Source organism: Echeneis naucrates, chromosome 14 (assembly GCF_900963305.1).
Source record: "Echeneis naucrates chromosome 14, fEcheNa1.1, whole genome shotgun sequence".
Lineage (NCBI taxonomy): Eukaryota > Metazoa > Chordata > Actinopteri > Carangiformes > Echeneidae > Echeneis > Echeneis naucrates.
The window spans coordinates 4,166,333-4,191,195 of record NC_042524.1 but is presented as its reverse complement, the minus strand read 5'-3'; the positions used below and the strand labels follow the sequence as shown (position 1 = coordinate 4,191,195).

The 24,863-nt window shown below is 41.1% G+C and overlaps 1 protein-coding gene and 1 pseudogene across 1 annotated transcript in view; one reads left to right on the top strand and one right to left on the bottom strand.

The window, feature by feature from the left end:
* mcama (melanoma cell adhesion molecule a) overlaps window positions 1-8,545 on the top strand; it is a 42,449-nt gene extending 33,904 nt beyond the window's left edge. Inside the window, exons 14-16 of the mRNA XM_029518653.1 lie at window positions 4,332-4,461; window positions 6,046-6,163; window positions 6,999-8,545. Coding sequence (XP_029374513.1) covers window positions 4,332-4,461; window positions 6,046-6,163; window positions 6,999-7,001 — 251 coding nt within the window. The 3' untranslated portion in view covers window positions 7,002-8,545. The remainder of the gene's footprint in view (window positions 1-4,331; window positions 4,462-6,045; window positions 6,164-6,998) is intronic.
* Window positions 8,546-10,573: 2,028 nt separating this feature from the next.
* LOC115053831 (E3 ubiquitin-protein ligase CBL-like) lies at window positions 10,574-23,890 on the bottom strand (annotated as a pseudogene).
* Between the last annotated feature and the right edge of the window lie 973 nt (window positions 23,891-24,863).

Below are 24,863 nucleotides of genomic sequence, written 5' to 3'. Positions count from 1 at the left end.
GTCAGTGTTCACACTTTAGACTGAGTTCTGTCTGTGACAATGAAGGGTTGGAGAACCGCATCCATTATTTATGATTTTCATGCTGAGATTCTGTAGCAGCACTGTCTTTGGTTCTCTGGCAGATCTATGCGATGGCCTGTGGGCACATTAAATATTCTGTTTGATAAAGAGTGAAAAATCGTAACAGCAGCAAATTCAAGCACACCAACATTTATTAGGAGACTTGGACCAAAATCTCTGCAGTGGCATAAAACATTATTTGTATATCCGACTTTTTTTTTTTTTTTTTTTTTTTTTTTTTTTAACATACACATTAGGTGCACAACAGTGTCTCAAGTTTACGGACTTTTCCAGACAGTTGTGTGTTTTATAGTGGATTTTTACATACCAGGAAAAATTGCAGTTAAGGACTGGGAGATCATTATGAGGCAATTTTCTGACTTTATCTGAGCCGTCACTTCATACCATTAAAACCTTCACTAGGCTGTGGGGATTACAGTGGGCACCCATAAAAAAACAAAAAGAAAAACAGAAAACAAAAGTGAAATACATCACAAGTGGAGTGGATGTAAATATTTGCTTGACTCCCTAATTATTCCCCAAGAATCTCTTTTAGGACTCACTTTGACTGGACTAAAGACTTTTCTGCACCCACAGTTAACAAGAAGTGGAAGAGCTGCTCCAATAATAAATTCATAAATACATCACTTTTTTATGAAGTCCACAAAGTGAAACATCCTGCCTCAGAATTAGTGCATTTTTAAAAGGATGATCTGGGTTTAAAGTAGAAAATAGAAGTAATGGAATTTAGGTCCAAAACGGCCAGGAACAATTAATTAAAACAAACAAATGCATGTAGTTTAGTATAAATGATATGATAAATTCAAATCCCAGATGTGCATCGACTGTGGGAGTCCAGATTACATTAAAACGTGGTTAAAGTATAAAAGCAGAGTAAAAGCTTACCTTTTTTTATATTCTTTTGTGGGCTTCATTCCAGAGAATGAAAAACTGCAAGTAAATCTGATAAAACGGACCGTAAAGAAGCTCTGAAAAGTTTTCCAATCTTGGACCAGAATCTGTATCATTTAATGATGCGTAAAAGTCTTAAACAAAAAACAAGAAGCTGTTGATACTAAGTTGATGATATTACAATTCATCATGTAAACATTTGGAAAAGCCAAAATTGTAAATGATTAGATTGAATTACGACAGAATTACGAGCCACCATTATTATTAACATCTGTGCATTTTATTTGTACTGTGACAACACAAAACATATGCTCTGAAAAGCGTTATTAGCTCTCCGTTTAAATTATATTCAGTGACGAACCATAGTTGTGAGGGAATATTGTATGTTGAAGCAGAATCTGGGAGGGGGGGCGTCATATGATGGTGATGAGCTGCTTTCTTCTGTTCCACCTCTCTGCCCATGTCCTCATGTCCCGTCTCTGTCTCCTGGTTTGTCAAATTCAGACTTCTTGAGCGGCTCGTTTGATGGAGCGTGTCTTTGTTGCATGCCAAACCCTCTCTGTCCTGTAAAGTCCTGTCTCTCTCTCTCTCTGTCTCACTGACCCTCTCACAATAAAGGTTGAAAAAAATCCCCAAATTAGCTAAGAAAATTCAAAACTGGATGTTATATAATTTATAATATATAATTTATATAATACTCCTTCAATTACAAGCTAGCAGATCAAACTTTTATTTTTGTGTGACAAATATGCAATAACAAATAAGAAACATCAGACACTAATGGTAAAATGCTGTTTTCTGTGTGGGAGTTTTTTGTCTTTTTTCTCCTTGTTTGTTCTTCATCAGCAAAAATATTAATGATAATAGATATTCACATGGTCCGGGCCGATGGACGGTGAGAGAGCTGAAGGTTATGGGCACTCTGTTGTAGCTGCATGATCTTACCACAGAGCGGGTGGAAGAATAGTTGGGGAAACTTGAATGTGAACGGTGCATCATCATCACCATCATCATTGGGCCTGTCGGCACCTGGTGCTAACATCTCGGGCGTCAGGTGATTCAATCTTGAGTGGTTCAGGTCTGAAGGCAGCCGAGACGAATTGAGTTTAAGTTTAAGATCCGATCAATCAGACCACATTCGGAGGCGCTTGGCCACATGTGGACACATTCCTCTAGCAGCGTGAGTGCAAATGTGTTCTGGCCAGACCACTTCCTCTGCTGCCGCAGTCCAATTAGTCCTCGCATGGTTTCTGTATGAACTGAAAATATTTTTACCATTTGGATTGATGGATAAAACCTTTTTTCATTCGCTGAGAGCTGACCCCCTTTAATGGGATCGCACAGGACAGATGTTGATTCCAGGTCTCAACAGGACCACAGACACTGCTTTAACATCTGGAAGCACTAAGGCTGGCGAATTTGTTTACACTTTAGTTACGATGAAATATCCTGTTTACAGCATTAGTTTCTGCTGTGTTGGTCGTGACAGCCTTGATGTGGGTGAGTCGTGAATACAGTCGTGCATTATTATAAACAAAGAGCAAATAAATCTCTTCCTGTGTATTTGAAGAACCTTTGGACTGAATGAACATAATTAATTGGGGAAATAGTTTTGTACGTCTGAACCAATAAATATATACCCTGCAGCAAAACTAGACTAAGACGAGCCTCTTTTCAGATGCTACGACTCCACTTTTACTTTTTAACAACTTTAAATAATTTTTGTGGAATATGGAAATGTTTCGGCAGCTTGCTAAACATTACTCGAGCATCGTGGTGGAAACAGTCTTCCTTGGGGCTGTGTTGCAGACAGTAGTACATGAAAAGCAGCGCAGATAGAGGAGAGAATGAATTCCACAACATATCAGCAAATTGTGGATGCAAATGTCCTGCATGGGAGGAATACTAAGAACAGACTCAGTGCTGTTTGAATCAGCAGTAGCTGTATAATAGCTTCCAGTAACACCAAAGTAGAGCTTTGTCCTGAGGATGAGGAAGATAGTCAGAGAAGACTGGAAGAACAGTTTGTCCCCGCTCCACAGGCCTCACGGTTTATTGTTTCGTTCCACTGATAAGTTGCAAAGTAATGAGTTTTGGGAACGTCTGAGTAACTGAAATGTTTGAGTCAACACCTTTCGTCTGTTTAAATAGCATCCTTGGTTTCAGCCACCAACTGTTAGATCAGTTAAGACGCCCTCGGAGGTGAAAAACAACTACATTCATCTCGTCATCTTTTAATTTATCACCCCCTATTGTTACATTTTTGTAACATAAAGCCAGATTTAAAAAAAAAATAAGGCTAAAATTTCCCCCTACAGATAATACAGTCGTTTTCAAACTATGCATTTCGCGATCATACACTTTTGCGGTGTTCTCCAATGTGTTGAATCTCACCGTGATCAATGCCTGGGTGCTGTACCGGAGCAGCAGGGGTGACTTCATGCTCCGGATGGCACCAAAACAAACGCCGCCCCTTGACGTGCCACTGCTGCTTGCTGTTGCTGATGCAGAAGAGCGAAGGTGAGGAAGACCTACTTTGGTGAAGGCCAGCTGCAAACAGAATAAAACATTCTGCAAATGCCTCAAGTGTGGGGATCCTGTTTGTGGGAAGCGCACTGCCAAGGTGCTGACTGTGTTTGAGCGGCGTGGAAGAGGAAAAAAAAAAGTGTGTGTGTTAAATATATTTTCTAATTGTTAATTCTGTGCTGTTTTTTATTTCTGTACAGAAAAGTGCTTCGCAAATAAAGTTTATTGTTCTGCATATATTTTATTGTCATGTTGTCATTTTGCATAAAGACACCACAGCTAGCATGCACTGCTCTGCAGAAAACTGGACTCTATCACTGTAATGACACTGAAATATAACACACTTCATTTCATGCTTGGCTAATTGTTTCTTCACGCATTCACACGCAAATGGACTTTTTTTGAAATAAGCCGCTTAAGGGACAATATAGATGAAATGGTGTAATATTACGAGGGGATCAACCTTTTCTTTGTTTTGAAAAGGGCTTCTACTTCTTCTTCTTCTGAAAGGGTCAGCAAGCGGGAAAAAGTGACTTTGTCGATGTAAACACCCAAGAATCCTCCAGAAGCAGCTGTAGTAGAGAGCAGCGAACTGACTTTTATGTGTAGAATTGGTGAAAAGCCCACTTAGAAAAACACAGAACAAAGTTTTTTTGTGGAGAAAACTCTCGTAGTGACCTCAGCCATTTATTTGGCTGTCAAACAGTCAACCCAAAGTGCCACCCACAAGGTCACTGCCACAACTTCTCCGCTGTCAAAGGAACTGCTGGATGAAATGATGATAACGCGCCTGCCTCGCTGTCTTTGTTGTGTCTGTGTGTGTGTTTGTGTAGCTGAGGGCAGTGGAGTGATCATAGTGGTGATCATACTGTGTCTGCTGCTGTTGGCCATCCTCGGCAGCGTTCTCTACTTCCTGCATAAGAAGGGGAAGATCCCCTGTGGACGCTCGGGGAAGCAGGAGATGTGAGTAAAGTCTCTGTAACAACAAACACTTTTTTTATGTTTTTGCTTTTTGTGTCAGCTAATCTAAAGAAAAGAGCAAATAAACAGTTTTCAACCTGATACGTTCATTCACACATTCCTGTCTAATAGGGATTTTAAATTCCAGCTTGAGGCTTTCTCTACTCGTCTCTGTGCTCACATGTACGGTGTTTTAACACATTTGAATTCCCAACAAAGCTCTTCTGATGTTTTTGTTGTTTGTGCTGTCAGACAACGAGACCATTAAGACAACATGTTAGCTATCAGTCAATCACAAACCATTTCCAAATCCAGGTCCATCAAAATCATCCAACACCATTTAGAGACAATGGCTGTGTTATTTCAGCCACATTTACACGACAGCTGCTTTGCTGTTCCTCTTCGAGAAGACGTGTTAAAGGGGTCTGAAAATTCGAGAAAAGATGCAAAGTTGGCAACACCGTTTGTTGCTGCCAAATTATTTTGAAAGAGCAGTAAATAGGGAAGCTTTAACACTTGGCTGACCGACCAATGGTGTAACCTCATCACTCCAGACAGCGAAGCCCTGCTGTTACAGTCCAGCCAAAAACACATAAATGAGCCACACTGGTGCACTGGATGACATATACAGAGACAAGCTGCACTAAATGGCCATTAATCTACTTTACATTGTACACTTTTAGAAACTTTAGCTGAAAACTGGAGCAAAACGTTTTGATTTTTAAATGAAGGTGTAATTTTGTGCAACAGACAGGCTGGAGGAGTCTGAAAGCATTGAGCTCTGGCTTGGTCCTGACATGGGACTTAGTGGCTTTGACAGAAGTACAGAATATCGGCCGCCTTATCCTTTAACAACGTTTCATTTCTCTGAGCTGCAGCCAAAACCTTAAAATCGTGAGAAAATGATATTCCAGTGTGTTTCTCTGGTTCTCCCAGGATGTTGATGGTGACATGTTGCAAACAAAAGGATTTCAGCAAAGATTTAAGCAGAGTGGAGCAATATCAAACTTGTGCTACTTCCAAAATAAAAATGTCCTACTTTTGTTATCTGCGAAAAACCTTCCCAAACAAAAACAGAAATCAGATCTGAGGGGGAACAGAACCCAGCCAGACCAGACCGAGGATAATGAGACCTGACCCACAATGTGAACAAACTAATGGAACAGAAACGCAGTTTGGGAAGAAGCAGCAATAGAGAATCCATTATCTGTACTCTTTATCTGTCATTGGGGGGGCCTGGGGGAGGGCAGGGTACCACCTGGACAGGTTGCATGTAAAGATATACAGAGTCAGTCAGTCCAGAGTTAACCGTTTGGACCTAGAACCTGGAGAACCCACACAGACAAGTTATTGAGTTAGTTATTTATTTATTGCTTCAAAGATTCACTATATTGTATATAAGCAACTGAAACATCACTTCCTGCATCAAGAATGAAAAGTTGCCTTTAATAGACTGACAAAAAGTGTAATTAAAATCCATGAATGAAATGGAAAACCTGAAAATGCAAAATAAGTAAAAGAAGAAACTGTAAAATAAGACCATAACCCACCTCAATAGGCTGAGGAGAACCTTCTTTCTGCCAACAGAACCAAAGAGAAGACCACCAAAGATGACATCGTCGTGGAGATGAAGACCAATACAAAGAATGAGGAAGCCGTCCTCCTAAAGGCTGTCAATGGAGACAAACAGGGCCCAAACGACAAGGTAACTGTTGTTGTAGATTAATGGAGCGTCATTATTTCACAATGTAACAAAAACAGGACACAAAAGGGCCACTAATGTTCCTTAGAGGCTGCCGTAGTCACGAAACCCCCACAACAATTGACAGTGATAGCGGGTGGGGTCACGTGGCATATTTGGGCTAACATCAGTTGATATTATTGACTAGAGAAAATATTTTGAAAGAGAACAATCTTAATTATTGAAGTCTCATTTTGAACCAGTGAACACGTAGGGCAGGCGCTGAAACACCAGTTATGTGTTGTCACCGCTTCTGTCAGAGAAATTAAGATCCTTATGTTTAAAACAGGGTGCTGGACTTTAAGGTCAATTTTTGATTCTGAAATTATCAAATCGAGATATTATTGGAAGAAAACTGGCCAGAGGGGTCCTGATAAGTCATCATAATTAGTGAGTCTGGCTGACGGATTCAGCTGTGTGGGTGCTGATTGTGTGACACGCTCCTGCTCTATAAGTGGGTCTTCAATTTGCTGACTGCTGGGTCAGAAAATACAGAACAGTTTTCTGTCTGTGCACATGAAGAAGTTTTATTGTTTCAAGATAGTGTGCAGGATCTTGTTATTTCTTGCGAACTATTTTAGTTATTGGAAATATTATATAAATATTCCAGTGTTTCTTTCCTGGTGTGTGTCCTGTGGAGGTTAAAATAATTTACAGTTTCTATATGTTGTTGTGTTGTCCTCCTTATTTTTGTACATCCTTACACACAAAACCACAGAAATTGGGTCCACATGGGCATTAACGTGACCACAGCTGAGAGTTAATGTGTCGTACTAAAGCTAAAATCTGTCTCCCTCAGTAAGAGCCCTGGCGGCTGAGCAGCAACGTTGTGCGGCAGGAAGCAGGACACATGAAGCCAGCAGTCTGTGTGTTTTTCGAGCAGACTGAACTGCGCCCTGCAGAATAACACCAACCCACGGTCAGACATTCCTCCATCATGCTTTGTTCTCAGCAGTATTCAGTAGATTTACAAAGTAAACCCACAACAACAAAAAAACATGTTCACATTACACACAAACACACAGGTTTTGTATGTACAGATGTGTATTTTCTCGCAGATGAATGTTTGCTTCCTGAAACATTCACTTCATTTGTTTTGTACTATTTCCTCAACATATGTTCAACTGGCTTTTAGTGAGTGTATGATGATATTTTTCTTTTTATGAAAGTGTATTATATATATTTTGTTATTTAAGCTATTTTGGCACTCAGATTTTCATTGGTGGTAGCGTCTGGGTCGTGTGAATGTTGATCCGTGTTCATGGGTCCAGATGGGTTTGAGGACGGGACCTGACGTCAGAGACCAAAACATTAGCCGCTCCTGCAGGAGCTCAGTCAGAGAGTTTGCTTCAGTTTGACTTTTGATTGACAACAATTTTAGAAATCAATGCTGAAATTGGAGGCGTTTCCAAAGCAGATGTCGGAGTACACACAACCGTCTGCCTTTGGGAACTTTTTGTGATCTGATCGTGACAGAAAGTTCATTGCCCTGGATTAAAAAAAAAAAAACAAAGACACATAGCTCAGTTTTTAACATACAACACAATGTGGAACATGTTATTTGATTTAAAAATCCTTCAAGAAAAAATACAACAGTAATAAAAACACAGAAAAGCTGTCAATCACACACACTGGCTGCCTCCTTTTGCAAACTACTGTCAAGCCCTTGTACTGTTTGTAAATACATGTAGTGTACAGACCTGCTAGCGGTGGCCTTAGACTGTTACTGAGTGTGTAAAGGTCAAAGGTTAGATATCTGCTGTGCCTGTTTTGAGAATGCATCATACACTGAATTTGTTGTTTGTTCTTTTGGTTTGCTCTGTGCATTTTCTTTGTGTTTCCTCTGAGAGCTCATCCAGCCTGAGGACATGTGCCAGTGTTGTGCACATTTAAGCCTCTTACTACACAACTTGACACTTGAAACTTACTCGATTTGGATAATCCATCACAGTAACATCGACTTTTCTGACCAGTATTAACAGTTTTTCTGCAGATTTATGAGAAAGGTCTGCTCTGCATTACAATGAAACTGACATCAATCTTTTTTTCTTTTTTTTTTTGACTGACAGAAAAAGTTTCTCAGGAGAAAGTTGTGGCTCACTAAATTAGTATTGAATTACTGATCTTTTAAAAAGGCCAAAAGGTCATTAAACATATCTTAATGGTGTTTTGTTTCAAACATCTGGATTAAAAATCTAATCAAATGTCACAAGTACAAAATTAAAATTGTATTTTTCTGCTCTCATCTTATACTGAGTCCTACACATTTCCACAAAAAAGCCAGCAAAAAAAACCAACAACAAACTACTAAATAAAATCGTACTTTTTTACGAACTGTTTTTTCCAGTGCAATAAAATAATTGACATGCTAGTTTTAATGACATTTTGGGCCTTTAGTTTCAGTAAATACGGTTGTTCATCTGTGAGTCAGTAGAAAAAAGAGTTTATCCTCCCAAGTTTAGTAAACGGGCTAAAAAGTGCACAAACACTGATGTGTCCCTTCAGGCCTCTGTTGTGAATATGATGTACTGATCGCTTACTTTGTAGGTTATTGTGAAAAGATTTTGACTTTCTGTTGCTGAGTGCCACACTGCCCCGATGACTTGCAACATTAACAAAGTAGTGACATGTTTTCATTTAATCTTTGTTTCTTATGTTGTTGTTGTTGTTGTTCTTCTCCATTGAGTTGAGACGTTTAAGTTGTATGAAAATGTCCAGGTACAGGACGTCCTCAGGCAAGACATGTCCTCCTGTGAAGTCATCCTGGTTTAGAAAAGCTGCACACAAGCCATAAAACCAACCGTACCAGATATTTCTGATTTGATTTAGACAGCAACACATAAATATGACAGTCTTCGTTCCTTGTTCTGGATTGTTCACCAGTGGGAAAAGAAAAAGTTTGGAAAATAAACATTGCAGTTTTTTTTTTTTTTTTTTTTTTTTTTTGTGTGTAAATTAAGTACTGTACATGTGATCCTTTGATGCTTGCGGTTTTTTTATATTTTTTGCAAGAAAATGCCAAATAAAAATGTTTCATTTCAAAGAGAGACTGTTTTTGTATCATTTTTGAAAATTTTAAAGAGTAGTTGGAACAAAGGCCCGCGGGTTCACCGTGACCCAGAACAGCAGCCACTTCGGTGGGCTCAGTTCGTGCTGTGCAGTCCCACAGTGACAAGACAGGAAGCAGCGCTGCATCCAAATCCCTGTCAGCGTGAGCTGGAAATGGCTCCAGCAGTAGCTCAGATTTCCAGCTGGAGCGATGAGGAGGAGAAAGGACAGAAAACACAGCTCACATCTGCAACAAATTCAGCCACCGCAATCTCCGGGCTGCCCGTCTCACTGCAAAACAAATCAGCCATCTCCCCCTTATTCATTTAGCATGGAGTGAAAAACACCAGGTCAAGACAATATTTGTCTCCTGAGACAAACGCGAAGCAAACATTTAAAAATTCTCATTACCCCTTTTAGCTGGTAGCTTGTCTCATCTAACACTGAAGAGGACTTTATTCTTTCATTTAGAAACAATTATGATGCACTGAGACCGAATACTAGAATTTATATATAAATATGTATGTGTGTGTTTAAAATGTACCATCTCCTGCAGCTGTAGTTATTGTCCTTGGCATCCCTCATTTTCAAGGAGCTTTGCTACAAGACATCTCTTACAGCGTTTAAAGCAAGTATGGACCAGATTTAATGTAATTTCAAGTGGAAACAGTGAATTCAAGCCTTTAGTCGTCACGGACAAACCACGGGGATCAAATGTTAAAGAAAATACAGTTTAATTAAAAATCTTAATGGCTTAGGCATGACAACATGGCAACACAATGAATGCTGAGGATATTAAAAAGACAATAAATAAAATCATATTTACACAGGCAACAACAAAGCCATGAAGACAACTTTTTAGTAGGCAAGTTCCTGCTGAAAAGGCTAGTTAACATGATTATACCACATAAATCATTAACCAGTGACTCTGAGGGGAGTGTTTGCGTGTTTGTCGTTTGAGCCAGCGGAGCCTCTGGCAGTGATGTCAGCCTCAAGTGTATCCTCACACAGTGGCACTTTGATGGTCAAGAGTAATTCCCTGTTAGTGTTCAAACACTGAGATCAAGAGAGCACAAAGCCAAAAGACTCAACATGTCCTCTCAGAGGCAGAATGAGCTGAGGGGGCAACATGAAGGGGCAGCTTGCTCCTTTGAAATGTTTTGGGTCTGGGGCAATTAAAGCTGTAAGGTTTCTACGGGCTCACAGCGAGACAGAGAGCTGCGATGTTGGACTCACCAATATCAGCCCCATTCCGCAGGGGTGTGATCAACTACCACTTCACAGTTCAAACGTGATTTCAGCTTCTGCTCATTTCGCTGCATTTCCTTTTTGATTTACACCAACGTACCTAAAGTACTTTAATGACAAGAAACAGATTCTCTCTTTTTTTCCTTTTTTTTTTATAAGAGCAGGGAGACATCCCGAACGGACCTGTAAACCAGATTTAGAGGAATAACCAATCGCAGCTACATTCACTAAATTTCAGAACAGAACTGATTTCACACTGATCATTACATAGTTTCCCCACGAGGGGGCAGCAATCTGTTTGTTCATCAACCAAATTTGTGGAGTTTCCATGGTTGTAGCTGCTGAATCAAACGACTTCATATGAAAAACCAACTCTGAACTCTTGACATATTGTTATTGAAAGGGTCAGTAAATGGCTCCTATTAAAAAAGCAAAGCTGTGGAGGTTTCCACTTCATGGGAGCAGCTAACGTGGACTTGAGTGGGGTTGTGATCAACAGAAGGCACCTGTTCTGTTTGTGTTACTGAAGAAATCATGTGACCGCCGAGGGTAGGGTGTACTTTGGAAAATAAAAAAGGAGAAATTGCACTCATCGTTCAACAGGGAACTTCAGGCGTGATTTCCTGTTCATATGTGAAAGTGCAAAATGAGATTTTCAGCACTGTCTGGTCAACGTCAAGATAAAGGGTTTGGTGCCTGGGAGTGACAGCTGCACACTTTAGTCCACTGGAAACACACCTGGGTTAAGTCCCGAGGACTATTTAGCTTACTCACTTTTATTTGTTTGCTAATTTGGTTATTTTGTTGGAGAATTAATGTTATGTCGATGTGAAGTTCTGATTCTCACTGGTGTTACCTTGATCAAAATAGCTGCAGATTACTTTTCTGTCAATCGAGCGAAGTAATCATGTCAGCCTGCAATATATACAGCAAAATCACTTTGCTGAGGAGGATTTTTAGCAGCCGGTGAGCTGGTATTTTAAAGTTGTCCTGTTTATAAACTGCTGAGTGAATGAGCGATCTGAGCTCTGTGTCAGTCTGATTTTAGAGAAATGTGATGATCCTTGTGAAAAAAAAAACGCAAAATTAGTTTAAAAATATCAACTTCAGGAGATAATATGGTAAATGTAACATGAGAAAGAAAAATTTAATTGCTGGAATGTCTCCATCAGAAAGTGTCATGAGTCCACTGCCAGCATTATTACATCGTCCCTACATGTTCTTTCAGCAACATTAGTACACAACCAGATGCTGAATGCTGAGTACCTGAGTCCACATGACAACACACCACCTTCAGAGCTCAGTGTGAATGCCCTCTATTGGATTCTTCACCAAACCCAGGGAAGCTGCTCTGGGTATAAACATGGTACATTAGACACGCAAGAGGAAATCTAACAGTTCATGTTTAAGTCTTTTCACTTTAGTAAGAAACTATATGAGTATATGTAAGCTCTTGACTAAATAAAACCAGCCTTCAGTGACGGGCCACCTCGGAGGGCGGCGGTAAACCGGGGGAAATCAGACGAACTTCGGCCATTGTTAGTACCACACACAGCACAACACGTTATAAGAATACTTGAACATTAAACTTGTTATTTCATTATAGAACCATGGTTGATCCGGGAACTGCGAGGAAACATGGAGTCATGTTGAACTTAACCATCGAAACAGAGCGAGCCACAGTGACGCGTACGACATGAAGCCCTGTAATACTGCACTGCACCTGAGCATTCACATTCTTCAGCATGAGCGTGCACACACGCACGCACACACACACACACACGCAAACACGCACGCACACGCACACCACTGAGTTAATCACTACACTTCTGACCGAACCGATGTCGCTACATATTCATACGCCACAATTTGCTAAAAGCCAGTAAAGCACCAAACTGAATGGCTGCCAGCGGTGGGACAACAAGTCCAACACACAGCGATCATTAAAGTCAGTGTAGCTTCAACAACACGTAGCTTGATGAGGGAAGGTACTCAGACTGAGGGAGGGGGACACTGCCACAGCACGGGCCGACCTCACCTGAGGTCAAAGCTTCGCTACAGAGATCACACCTTCAAGGCTTCCTACATGAATGCTGCGTTCAGGTCATATCAGATCTAACGATCCTTCAAACAACCTGCACTAAAGGTTTGAGATACTGAGGTTTCAATGTCAAATACTTGGCAATGGCATAACAATAGTTCAGGTTAACCAAAATACCTTTTTATGGACATTTCAAGAATTGAAAGAAATTACTGCTGTCTTCTTGTATCTTCTGATATGCTGTGAACGCAGCATTACTCCTCAGAACAAAGCCTTTCGGCAAGTATTGGCCCTGCAGGAAAGTGCTTGGTAAATGCTATCTATGATAATGGCACAGAGTGTAGACAGAGAGGAAAGAGAGAGGATGAGCGTCACTGAAGTGACTATGTGGCGATGTGTGCCGTGGAAGGGATGGAGACAAACTCGCGCAGGATGTTCTTGGCTGTCTCCAGGTTGTTCTGGGCGATCATCAGGGCTTTCTGGATGTCCTGGATGGAGTAGCCTTGAGACATCAAGCATTCAATCTCCCCATTGAGGGCCAGGTTTCCAGGGCCCGTGGGAGGAGGGGGGGAGGCAGAGGAGGTGCCCGGGATCTCTGGCAATGGAGCAGAATATTCACGGTTTATGGGCCGAGGCCGTCGGTCAGAGTTGGCTCGCCGAGGAAGAGGTTTAGGGGGGCGGGGTGACGGGGGGTTCAGTAACTGGTGCAAACATACCTGGAAACACACAGTCAACGTGAGAACTGTGTTAAATTACAGCACCTGATTTGATTTTATGTAACGGGTGGATCACATATTGATGAGTGGCAGAACAGCAATAATGTCTTCTACGGGTTTGGAGAAGATTATTATAAACATATAAACTTCGACAAATACATACCCGTTTCCACTGAGCCATCCACACTGAGGGTGCTAAAGGCAGCTGAGGGAGTGCTTATATCTGACAGGGTTCTCCTGGTCGGGGCCGGAGGGACGACAGGTCTGGGACAGTCATACTCGTAAACATCCTCCACGTTGGTCTCCTCCTTCTTATCCTGGAAATCTGCAGCCAAGCGCTGAGGGTGGTCTGGAAAACAAACACCACAGTGAGGATGACGGCCTGTAGTGAATGTATAATAAATGGTACACATACAGTGAGTGACCAGAAAAAAATGCTAAATCCTAAAAAAGAAACATCTGTTCTATTCAATGTTATACCATGAAATAGAGAAGATGTCCTTCACATTTCTTTTACTTTACATAATCCAAAAAAAGGAACAAACTTTAGGGGTCCCAGCATTAGGGACAGTATCAGGGGTAATGCCAGTAAAGGAGAAAACATAAGAAGTCTAGATTGTTTTCCTTATATTTTCCTCTATGGCTGATACTTTGGGTGAGTTGTTACCCAGATCTGAGGTCTGTGCTGTCTCAGATGAACCAGCCTGAGCCTGGATGTTACACATGGACTCGTAGACTTGGGGATCCTCAGAGTCACTCTCAGCTGCTTCACTGATTGGAGAAAGACACAGAAAGAGAGTAATAAAGTCATTAATGAGTGGTATAATTAGCTATTCTTTAGTGTATGCCCAGTGTTTATACAAACTCTAGTCCTGGTGTAAGTTTCTGAAATGTGATTTTATATGGAGACCTGTGCCTGTATGTGGAATTTAATCTAAACAGAGAAAAATATCTGGAGAGAAACAAACCATTTTAGCTCATCAGGTCGGAAAACACAGTACCAATGTAAAATCAAGTTTATGATTACTGAAATGTTTCAGGGTGTGGCAGTGAATCAGTATATTTAAGAGAATAATTTCTTTCTTGCAACATGATAAAATGAGAGCAACACTGTTTCACATTTTCTGATCACACAATTTGAGAAATGACCTTTTTGTCTGCGTCCAGTCTGCCACATGTTAGACTCCACGATTACAACATATCACACGGCTCACATCACAAGTATGCGGTGTGTGGATTCTGGCCATGTATTTTAAACTCTTGTCATCATTTCATCAAAGAGAAATTATTTTCAAGCATCTGTTTCCTCTCCTCTGAGAAATTTACAAAAGGGGGTGAACCTACTGAATTACTGAAAGGGAGTAATTTGAGGGTTTCTGAAAGGGACATCACTGGACAAACAAAACTGAAGCTCCAGAGCTCCCTGGTGGACATTGAAATTACTGCTGTCAGTACAGTGATTGCAACATTTAGCACAGCGTCCCACCACCATAGTTCATATACAATGTCCCAGCACCTTTTCAAAAACTTGTACACTTGTTTATTAACAAGTGAAGCACTATAGATACAAGGCAGACCCTTCATTTAATGTTCACATGAAACATCAGAATGTGGAGGAATGTGACTTTAGTAGTGACTGAACCTGTGGAAAACCTTTGGGGTGTGACAAAACAACAGAAGGGTGGCAGGAATGTGTCACTGACAAATGTGTTTACCTGATGTCATTGTGTTGGTTTGCCTGGGCTGGGGGTGGAGGCACCAAAGAGCCTGTTATTACCCACGGAGCGCCAGTGGCAGGAAGAGAAGTGGGACTCATGTACTCATTCTCCTCACAGTCAGATGATGGCTTCTCCCCAGTCGACATGGCAGGCGGTGGCAGAGACCTGGCAATACACGATAATAAACAAAATGGAATTTTCTCTCTCTTGTGTAGTCAAAATTTATATGAAATCTTTAGACAAAAAAGTGTAAGCCTGAGAATACAGATGCAAGTGTAGAAATATTAGCTGTAAATGGATTTTGTGTGGTATGTTATTTTCAACATCAAGACTGCTCCTTGCCCTGAAGCAGGTGATGGCCTTTAAAAAAAAAAAAAAAAAATTTCTTGTGGTCAGATGATGAGGGGGGAAATATTTGCAGGGTTTATTCCAGTGCACTTTACGCCAAAACATTTCCTTGTGGTTTTCTGCTCTAAAATTCGAACTATGTAACATTATTTGCATTTCAAGCCAGTTGGAATAAAGTGGCTGTCTGCAAGAGGGAGGCCCAAAAGTACTTTTTCCTGTATTAATTCTTTGGATAGATTCATTCAGTTACAACTATTTACTCTGTTTCAGTTCTTACTTCATGCTGTTACAACCCATCAATTGCACCTGACAGTTGCAGAGCTCAGTTCCATACCTTGTTGCCAGACAGTAGACTGCGTTGGTAGCTGACTGGGGTTTGAGTCCCTCTCCGCTGGTTTCGCTGCTCTGAGACATGGAGGACAGGGCTGATGAGGCCTTGGTTGCAGGACGTGGGACCATATAGTTGGAGGCCCAGGCTGGCTGGTCGGGGGTTGAGGGCAGGGGCCTTCTTTGGAGTCTAGAGTCCTGGCCAACCAGGGAGGGACGCTCTGGAGGGGGAGGAGGTGGAAGTTCTCTCAGGGCGGGAGGCAGAGGTAGAGGCTTGTCTCTGTGAGTGGCTGGCATCTGGGAGAAGGAAGGAGTGATGTTGTTGACATTAACCAGTATGACGTGTTTAAAAGAATGCGCGATCTCTTAAAGACTAGGAGCACACTAACTTTGGCTGTGGCTCCCTGGCCCAGTGCACTGAGGGAGCTGGAGGGTCTCTGCTGCAAAAGGTCCAGTCGGGGGGGAACTGGAGGCAACTGAGACACAGGAGATGGTGGACGCTCAACCTGCACACGCACACAAACACACACAGTCACACCCTCAAAGATGTTGCATGGTTTCATGCAATTCGTCTGAACTACAAAAATAAAAAGATTTCTATAACTACAACTAATTCAAGCCACAGAAGTAATTCAACATGAATCTGTCAAAACGATGTTTCTGTACTTGGGGCTTCCTCTTACCTTTGTACAGGCCAGCCTGCTCATGACTAGGTGCTGGTCCTCCAGGCGATCATCTTCTTCCTCGTCATTCCCAGCAACTTCTGCTCTGCTGGACCCCTGGAAACCAGCGAAGGAAGCCCCGCTGGCTTTTGGGTGGAAGGGGTCCACCACAATGGGCTCCGTGCCTTTAATCTCACAGCGGCAAAATGGGCAGCCTTGACCTTCTGACTCCTGATTCATATACACAGCCAGAAGAAAAAGAGAGAAGGCCTTCGTTAGGTATGAAATTCAATACTTTTGCTCAACCACATTTTGCAGCTGTAAGCAATTCTTCTGAAGAGATACGCAGGGAACTTGTTACACTTGTTAAAAAAAGCAACGCTGAAAACTAAATGTAGCACTTCTGGAATGCTCTGAATTCTGTCACACTTCCCTGTCTGAAAAGGAAGTGTGAAAGTATCGAAAATGGTTAAGATAGAAAACAGTCAAGAGACAATTGGCCACAGTACAACTAGTAAGTGATGTGATTAAACGTTAAATTTTATACTACACTCGTGGAAATGATACACTATACATCCAAATTTATCACATTGGCATCAACCCCCACAGTGTACATACAATATCCCATTAGTACACAACAATCGTGTAATTATTAGTTCAGTGTTACACTTTTTACTTTTTTTTTTGCACCATTTGTTTCACATTAAAAGCTTTGGAGGACCAGATGAGATTTTGAGGAGCTGGCAGGAAGTGCAGAAAGCCCTGTTTTTCATTGATAGTAACTAAAGAGCAGCCACGATGAAAATTACAGGTAATCAAAAAAGAAGACAAGCAACACTCAAGGCCAGAATTTTAGAACAAAAATTAGCCTCAAGTCTGAATCCAAGGCAAAGCTCAATTAAAATGAACCTTTATAGCAGCAAGCTAATGACAGACAAACGTCCCTTCCCTTGTTTACAAAGCTGCGTTAAACCTTATGATTAAATTTTATGATGCATGGAGACAGCCTCACCTGCCAGGCTGTCAGACAGGAGGTACACATCAGATGCCTACAGGGCTCGATCTTCACATCCTTGTCATTCTCCGCACAGATCTTACAAAGCTGGAAAGTGGATCCCATCTCACAATACAGCTCATACTGCTCCTACAGGGAAAAAGGAGGAAGAGAAAGGCTTTTCACTCAGAAGATTCTAATTTTTAACACTTAATGGTAGCCTCATTTTGAATCTAAATATTGTGGCATAACACTAATTTGTATTATGCATCTTCTTGTCTGTAAATATGTCAAATGTGTGCTTTGTACTTAAAAACAGATTTCATGAAAAGCTTAATTGAGAAACAAATGAGGTCAAACCTGAGTAACTTTAATGTGGTCCTGTGGAGATGGCTCACACAATCCGGTTAGGTCTGGGTTCTGCGCACGGCCGTCGGGGAAGAGGTAGCTTAAAAAAAAAAAAAAAAAAAAAAAACACATACATTAATCACATAAACACACACGAGGCTCAGTATCATCAGTCATTGTTAAGCTGTAAAAATAAAATGGTTAGTTGAAAGTCAATAAAATGCTCAAAAAATGTGGGACTAACTCTCTGTGTGTTTATTTAAAATACTCAGCATGGCAATTTTAAGATCAAGAAGAGCAACGTGCTATATATTTACCTCGGATGCTTTCATGTCTGCAAGATGCTGTTTCACTCATGCACCATGTACTTAGTAATGGATCAACAGCAAAGAAGCTATTATACTGCAGCAGTGATTTATAGATGCTTTGATACGCTTTATCACAGAATCCAGACTGAAAAAAAACAGCTGCTGTCCTCCAACAGGGATCAAGCTACAGATTTTTCACAGCCACGGTGGAGGAATGTCTCGTACTTTAAAGATATGTCTTCCGCAAAGCATTCCTTACATGGTGCACATAACGAATGCTGTAATACACAAGTACATGAATGCAAGAGCTCTGTGGGAAGACTTTTCCATTTAAAAACTGTTTTCTATTTCACCAGGGATGTGTGTGTGTCCCTTCAGAATCAGAAATCCTGATGTAAAATGTAATATTGCAGCTGATACACTGGGGTGAAACTGCAGAGCTGAAATGATACATGTTTTGTTTGTGATAAACACCATTTTTCTTCTGCTGCACCCCAAAATGTATAAATTGGTGCTTTGACACTGTGTTGCAGTGGGACTCACAATCCCTCTCTGTAGCCATCAATGAGGGCTTGAAAAAGTGGTTTGTTATGGGGGATGGTCTGCAGGATGTTGCCATCAGCTGTCACGTAGCCGATCGCCCACTGGCCCAGCCGGGTGCAGCTCAGCCTGAAGATGTAACTGAAAGAAAGAAAACAATGAACCCAGTCAGCGTTCAATTGCAATAGCATGTTTATTGCAGTCAGACGATCGAAGTGAAAGAGTTTTACTTCAGTAGACTCATGTGTTTCTGGTCTATGCAGGATTCATCAACAGATTTTTTCATGTTCAGAAATTAATCTTGTGCATCTGTGGCACTGAGGCTCATCTGTGTCTGACCTGCCAGGTTTGTGGATGAATCTGTGCAGTCGGGCCTTAACCTCATCATAGGTTAGGAAGGCCATATAACCAGGGTGTGTGACCGCAAGACTGTTCCAGTTCCTTAGAAGAGATGACCATGGCTACAAAACACACAGAAAACATGGACAGGCATCAGTTTGCTTAAGCTTGCTTAAGCTAACACATGAAAATGTCCTGACATTGTCTTTCCGTTTATCTGGTCAACTTTAGCATCTACACAATAGTGATTAAGAGGGACTCAGAGAAAGAATGATGATACGAATGGGTGCTCGTTTGTCAAGCACCCGTCTTCTCTGAGACATAAGACAGCAATGTACACTGAAATGTCAGATGTTCATGTTCTTTATGTGTATTACTTGACAATAGGTTTTAATGAAGAATTTATAAATGCCAAGTTCAGACCAATCTGTTGTGAGCCTTACCTGGAAGAGCCTGGTGAAGATGTCAAATTCAAAGACAGAGATGTAATCGTTGCAGGTGAGGTCAATGGTGGATTTTAGGGCCATGGCCTCCAAGCCTGAGCTGATGGGGTGAAACTCATGGAGAGCCTGGCGAAATGTCCTCCATGGCACGATGGTCCTTCATGGGTATGAGGGAGTAACAGAAGTAGCAGGTTTGATATGAACCCAACTGTGGCTTGAACTCCTTAGGTCATTCTCACATTGTCAAAACCTAAAGCTTAGAAATCAGCTACTAAAAAGGGTTAGCACTGTGACAGGAAGGTTATGACAGAGAGAAGGTGAATCAAATGAAGCACACAACATTAGTTGTAATCAAGAAACTACTTTTTTTGCTATTTTAATGCATTGAAAACAACTGATTCAGAAAGACGTTTACAAATAAATAGTTAAAACTTAGTCTAGCAAACTAAACTTAGTTCACTGACTTCCTCTTTACTCTGTCTGAGAGAGGAGAAACTCACTTGTCCCCAAAAGACCTTCTCCAAAATTCAGCAGCATCAGCTTTGGTGATCCTGAAGTTGTCGCCCTGAAACAGGCCATTGGGGAAGATGGCTTTTAGCTCTGCTAGCATGTGACTGAAGATCAGAGACAGCTTGGTGAGGTTACGCCTAAGAAAGAGGAAGAGACACGGTGAAAGAAACAATACAAGTTAATCACGACATTACTATGTTATTTCACAAATAAGTATGAGTACAACATTTTACCAACAGCAAATACAATAAAAATTCAATTTGCACTTAATTTTTTTTTTTTTTATCTTGAAACACCACACCATTCCTGTACATTACCAATCAGATGTCATTCAAACCATTTAATGTCAGTCATGACATTTCATGTAATGAAACAACGTACGCTAAACTTGTTTAATTTAGATTTTGAAGCAGGTGTGGAAATTTTATAGACACAATTTAACCAAGTGTAACTGTTGATTTTATACTTCTATTGTATCAGGCTTAGGTACCATAAGTCCCATACTGCTGAACTTTCAGTTTGGTACATGATTTAGCTAGTTTTTAAAAAAATCTTCAGCATAATCTACATTATTGGCCCCACAGCAACAATCAAGTAAGCAGGCAGAAGAAATGCGCCACAACAAGCTACGGCTTTGTGACGACATCTTGAGCATGAAGACGGCTGGCCCTATATGGCAAGGGCTGATAAATATCAGACGTAATCAGAGGAAGGATGAACTTTCGCTTTGTAATGGTTTTTCTGAAAAACAGAGGAAGGAAATGCGATTGCGAAATTTTAATTATGTGTTTTAAAAAGAGCTGGCTGTTTCAGTATCAGGTTGCAGTGTTGGTCAGCTTCTGCCAAATGTCATGGGCTGAAGTTTCAGTATCATGGAAAAAACAAATTGTGAAAAAACCTATTGGTAACTTGTGGTGTCACTACAACTATGATGGGAAGTGTATTTTCGTTTCTTTCCTTAGATTTAGTGGTTAAAGTCAAAACATGGACTATAATTATGCCAATAGGTCATTGCAGGCTTAATGTTGACACAGAGGAATAAGTGCTATTCAAATACCAGGCCACTGCCATTCAAATGAATGGAGACAAAACAGTTCATGGGATAAATGGACAGAGGACTCTCAGAGAAATAAGTATTTAGATGAGAGCAAACCATCAGTTGCTGTATCAACTTACGGTATATTGAGTAATTCTGTTCCATCAACACAGCGAAAATGAATTAACATGTCCTTAGGATATATAACAGTTGACTACTTGACAGACCTTTTCTTTGCTGCAACCAAACATGATATCCTGCTTTTAAGCTTACCTGGGCTGGGAGTTTTCCTCGTACATCCTCTCCTTGGCCTCCTTAAAAAGGCTCATCGTCTGCTTAGTCTTGTTGGTCAAGTTCTCCATAACCACACGAAAATACTCATTTTCCCCAAGGATCTCCATCTTGCCCTCGTAACGAGACAGGATGGTGCGTAGATGCTGATAGGTGTCAGGAAGTAAGTCAAGGATGTAAGGTGGGCTATTCTTCAAAGCCACTTTGGGATTCTGGCACAATCGCACCACCTGTTAAGGAAACACAAAGGCACTTTGAGACTTTTTAAACATGTAGCGACAACATCTTTATAGAATAGGGCCCATGTGTCTGTAGTTAGAGAGAATTCTTGGGCTTGCTGAACGAATATCACCATCTTCAAAAGTAATTTTGGTCTATTAGAGCTGGGGGTCTAATTTCCGTGGTGTAGATTTCTATCAGTAAAGATGTCATGACACTCAATAAAGTGATGGCTAAGATAGGGGTACATCACAACTATAACATAATTAGGTCAGTTAATCGTGATGGGTGTTTACAATTGAGTATTCGATTAGTAATTTCACCACAGGTCATTGTTTTCTAACCCCTTCTGTTTATCCGACTGCTTGTGATACAGGTCTAATCTTTGTTACCAGGATATCGCCATACTCATAAAACTCAGCATTTAACTTGGTAAATAAGATGTTTTTATTACTGATAAAAAAAATTATAGTCAGTGCCAAGTAGTAGTAATACACCAGAATTATGCTGCAAGACCAAGCACTAATGGGACAAAAATCCATCTGTAATAAGGTGACAACAAAGATTGGAAGTGTCAGTGCAATAATATGCATGAGAAGCGCCTAAGTTTAGCTGGCTGTAACATAAATACAAAAGCGCTTTTAACTTTTCTTTCTTCATTCAAAGGTTGTTAGACATCAAGTAAGCAACAGGAGCAGTTTCTTTAAGCATTTTAAGAGCAAATAAAAGCCACAAAAAGGGGATGTCGGCATTTTTATAATTGCATGTTGGTGTTATAAATAAATCGTAACAGCAACAGGTAGTAATTTTAATGTTTGCTTTAGTCAGGCGAAGAGGGAACAGTGCTCGTAGATATTGCTGAAACTGCAAGATGAAAATAGCTAGGATCTCTATACTATCAATATGGAACAGTTTAACCATTTGATCTCATTCGTTCACTTTTACTTACTGAACCATTCAAAACCAGGTCACTATAATGCGAGAAACACCACATCAATCGGCACGCAGGCCTGAGAGGAGACATACAGTATAACCCAGGTACAAAAAAGTTTTAACATCTGATCCATTAAAAAAAGGGACCGGTCCTTTCCCATGTGACATGATGACACATCATATTGTGAGCGAAAATGAAGCAGCACAGGCCCGTCTTTGCACAGAACGGGCAAGTAATGTTATATTGTGCCCTGCCTTCCTCTGGTGCTGTCTTTCTTTATGTTCCAGCCCGCTTGAAATAATCTCCTGTGAACTCTTGTCTCCTCATCTCTCCCTCTGCGTCCTTCTCTGCTGTCTAACACAGTTAGTGTGGCGTTAAAGATAAACCAAAGTGACAGGAAGCGAGGAATATACTGTACAAAACCAAGGCCATTTCTTTTTCCACTCCACACACAGACCTCTATTTAGAATAACAAGTGTAGGGTGTTTTCCCAAGGGGTATACATGGGCCTTTGGTGTTTTCTCTAAATCCATGGCAAATGATCAACAGATTATTGTCACTGACCTAATTCACTATAATTTATCCTAATGAGATGAAGCATCGAGGACACTACTGCACCTCAGGCCCCTCTGTTGCACTTTTAGTACCTCTCTGTGCTTCAGTTTTCCCATTGGGATAACACACAGCTCCAAAAGTCTATCTCCCAAATTAAAATACCAAAATAGCTGTCTGAAACTAGATCTAATGTCAATTTAAGAACAGGGTTAAGACGATAATTATTATTTTTTTTTTTAATCAAAGTTCCTCTAATGGTCAAGAAAACAAGAGACGTGGCAGCGCACAATTTCGCTGCCACATTTAATGTTTGTGACCTTAAAAAAAGTAAAAGAAAAATGTGAATACCTTATCCATGAGTTTCCAGCATTTCTCCACCATTTTCTTATCGACCACGGCAGGTTGGTGAGGCTGGAGCGGCTGCTGGTGCGGCTGAAAGGCGTCCTTCATCAGGCCGATGAGACCGGCGCCCCTCCTCGGATTTCCGGCCATTAAATCGGTCTGCGACCGGGGGGAGTTGGCCCCGGGGCTGAGGCTGACAACCCGGGGTTATTCCTTTTTTAAAACAAATAAAAATAAAAAAAATAAAAACACCTTTACTTTATATCTTCACTCTCTGTCCTTAACATCGGTGATAATCTGTCATGCGGAGGCTGTCCGAGGAGCGAACAAAAACGGCTGTGTGTTGACGAAGCTAGCTAGCAAGCTACATCTGAAAAAAGCCCCCTCCTGTGTGGAAACTGGGCCCCCTCCCCAAAAAAAGCAAAAAGAAAACACAAACACATGATCAGGACACGGTCCTTATTTTGTTGTTATCTTGTTGTGGTTAGTTAGCTTCCTATCTCTCTCTCTCTCTCTCTCTCTCTCTCTTCGCCGGTGAAGGCGAGTTAAAATCTCCCTCCCATCCTCCTCTCCTCTCCTCTCCTCTCCTCTCCTCTCGCCTCCTCACCTCCTTTCCTTTGTCCCTCTTCCCCTTCCCTCCCAGCCTGAGGTATCCACCTGGCTTATCACAGACCCGGGGTGTTAATAAGCCTCACGGAGCGACCGACAAACAGGTCGAGCTGCGGCTTCAGCCAACGACGAGCCAGCAGCTAAAGTAAACACGGATGTCCGGCTGCGGGACCTTCAAAATAAAAGCACGGCCTGCGAAGACGCGGATGGAAAATGATGATGCGGCAAAAAAAAAAAAAAAAAAAAAAAGCTGGAATCTACGTAGATGTTGGGGTGTGTAAATGTACAGATACGCCCTTTTCTTGTAAAATCCAAACTAAAAGTGGCATCGCTTCGGTGGAAATGTAATCAGTAAGTGAAAGCACTCACATGGAAAATGAGCCACGTCATAAGTGTTGTTATAATATTACTGGATTAGTATTGAGGCAAAACTCATTTGTACACATTTCTAAGCCAAAAGAAAAACTGAGCAGCTCACCAACATGGACCACCTATAATTCCCTCGTTGCTCTGTCTAGCTTATTTTTTTCATTTCTTGGATTAAAAAAGTGTATTAATTAATGTAAATGAATAGCATATTTTTATTTTGCAGACCATGAGGTGACTAATATGTCTGTGGGTGTCAGTGTGGTCGTCAGTGAAGTGTGCAGTCAGAGGAAAAACCAGCTGCATCTATGGAAGGCACATTCAGAGCCATAAAACATGTACTGAAAGGCAGTGAGCTATAAATGATGCATAATTGGTGGTGAAAGACCTAAATCACAAAACAAAAAGCCAGTCGTGGTCCTTTAAAATGTTGTCTGACCACAAATGAGCTGCAGCAGAGCAGCAGGGAGATGACTATCAATTCAACAGCCATTTAATTACTATGATGACTCGCAGCGGCTGCAGTGGCTGAGCAGCTCGGCCTCAGTCCAACTAGTCAGCAGTGCTTTCAGGTGGCCATTTTCTTTCATTGCAGCTGAAAGTGTCACAGCCAAGCGTGGTGTGTGTTGGGTGAAATCTGTGAAACCCCAGTGAAAATAACCAAATGACAAAATGAAGCAAAGTGTCTTAAGCTGAAAATTATTTTATTAAGACAAAGATAA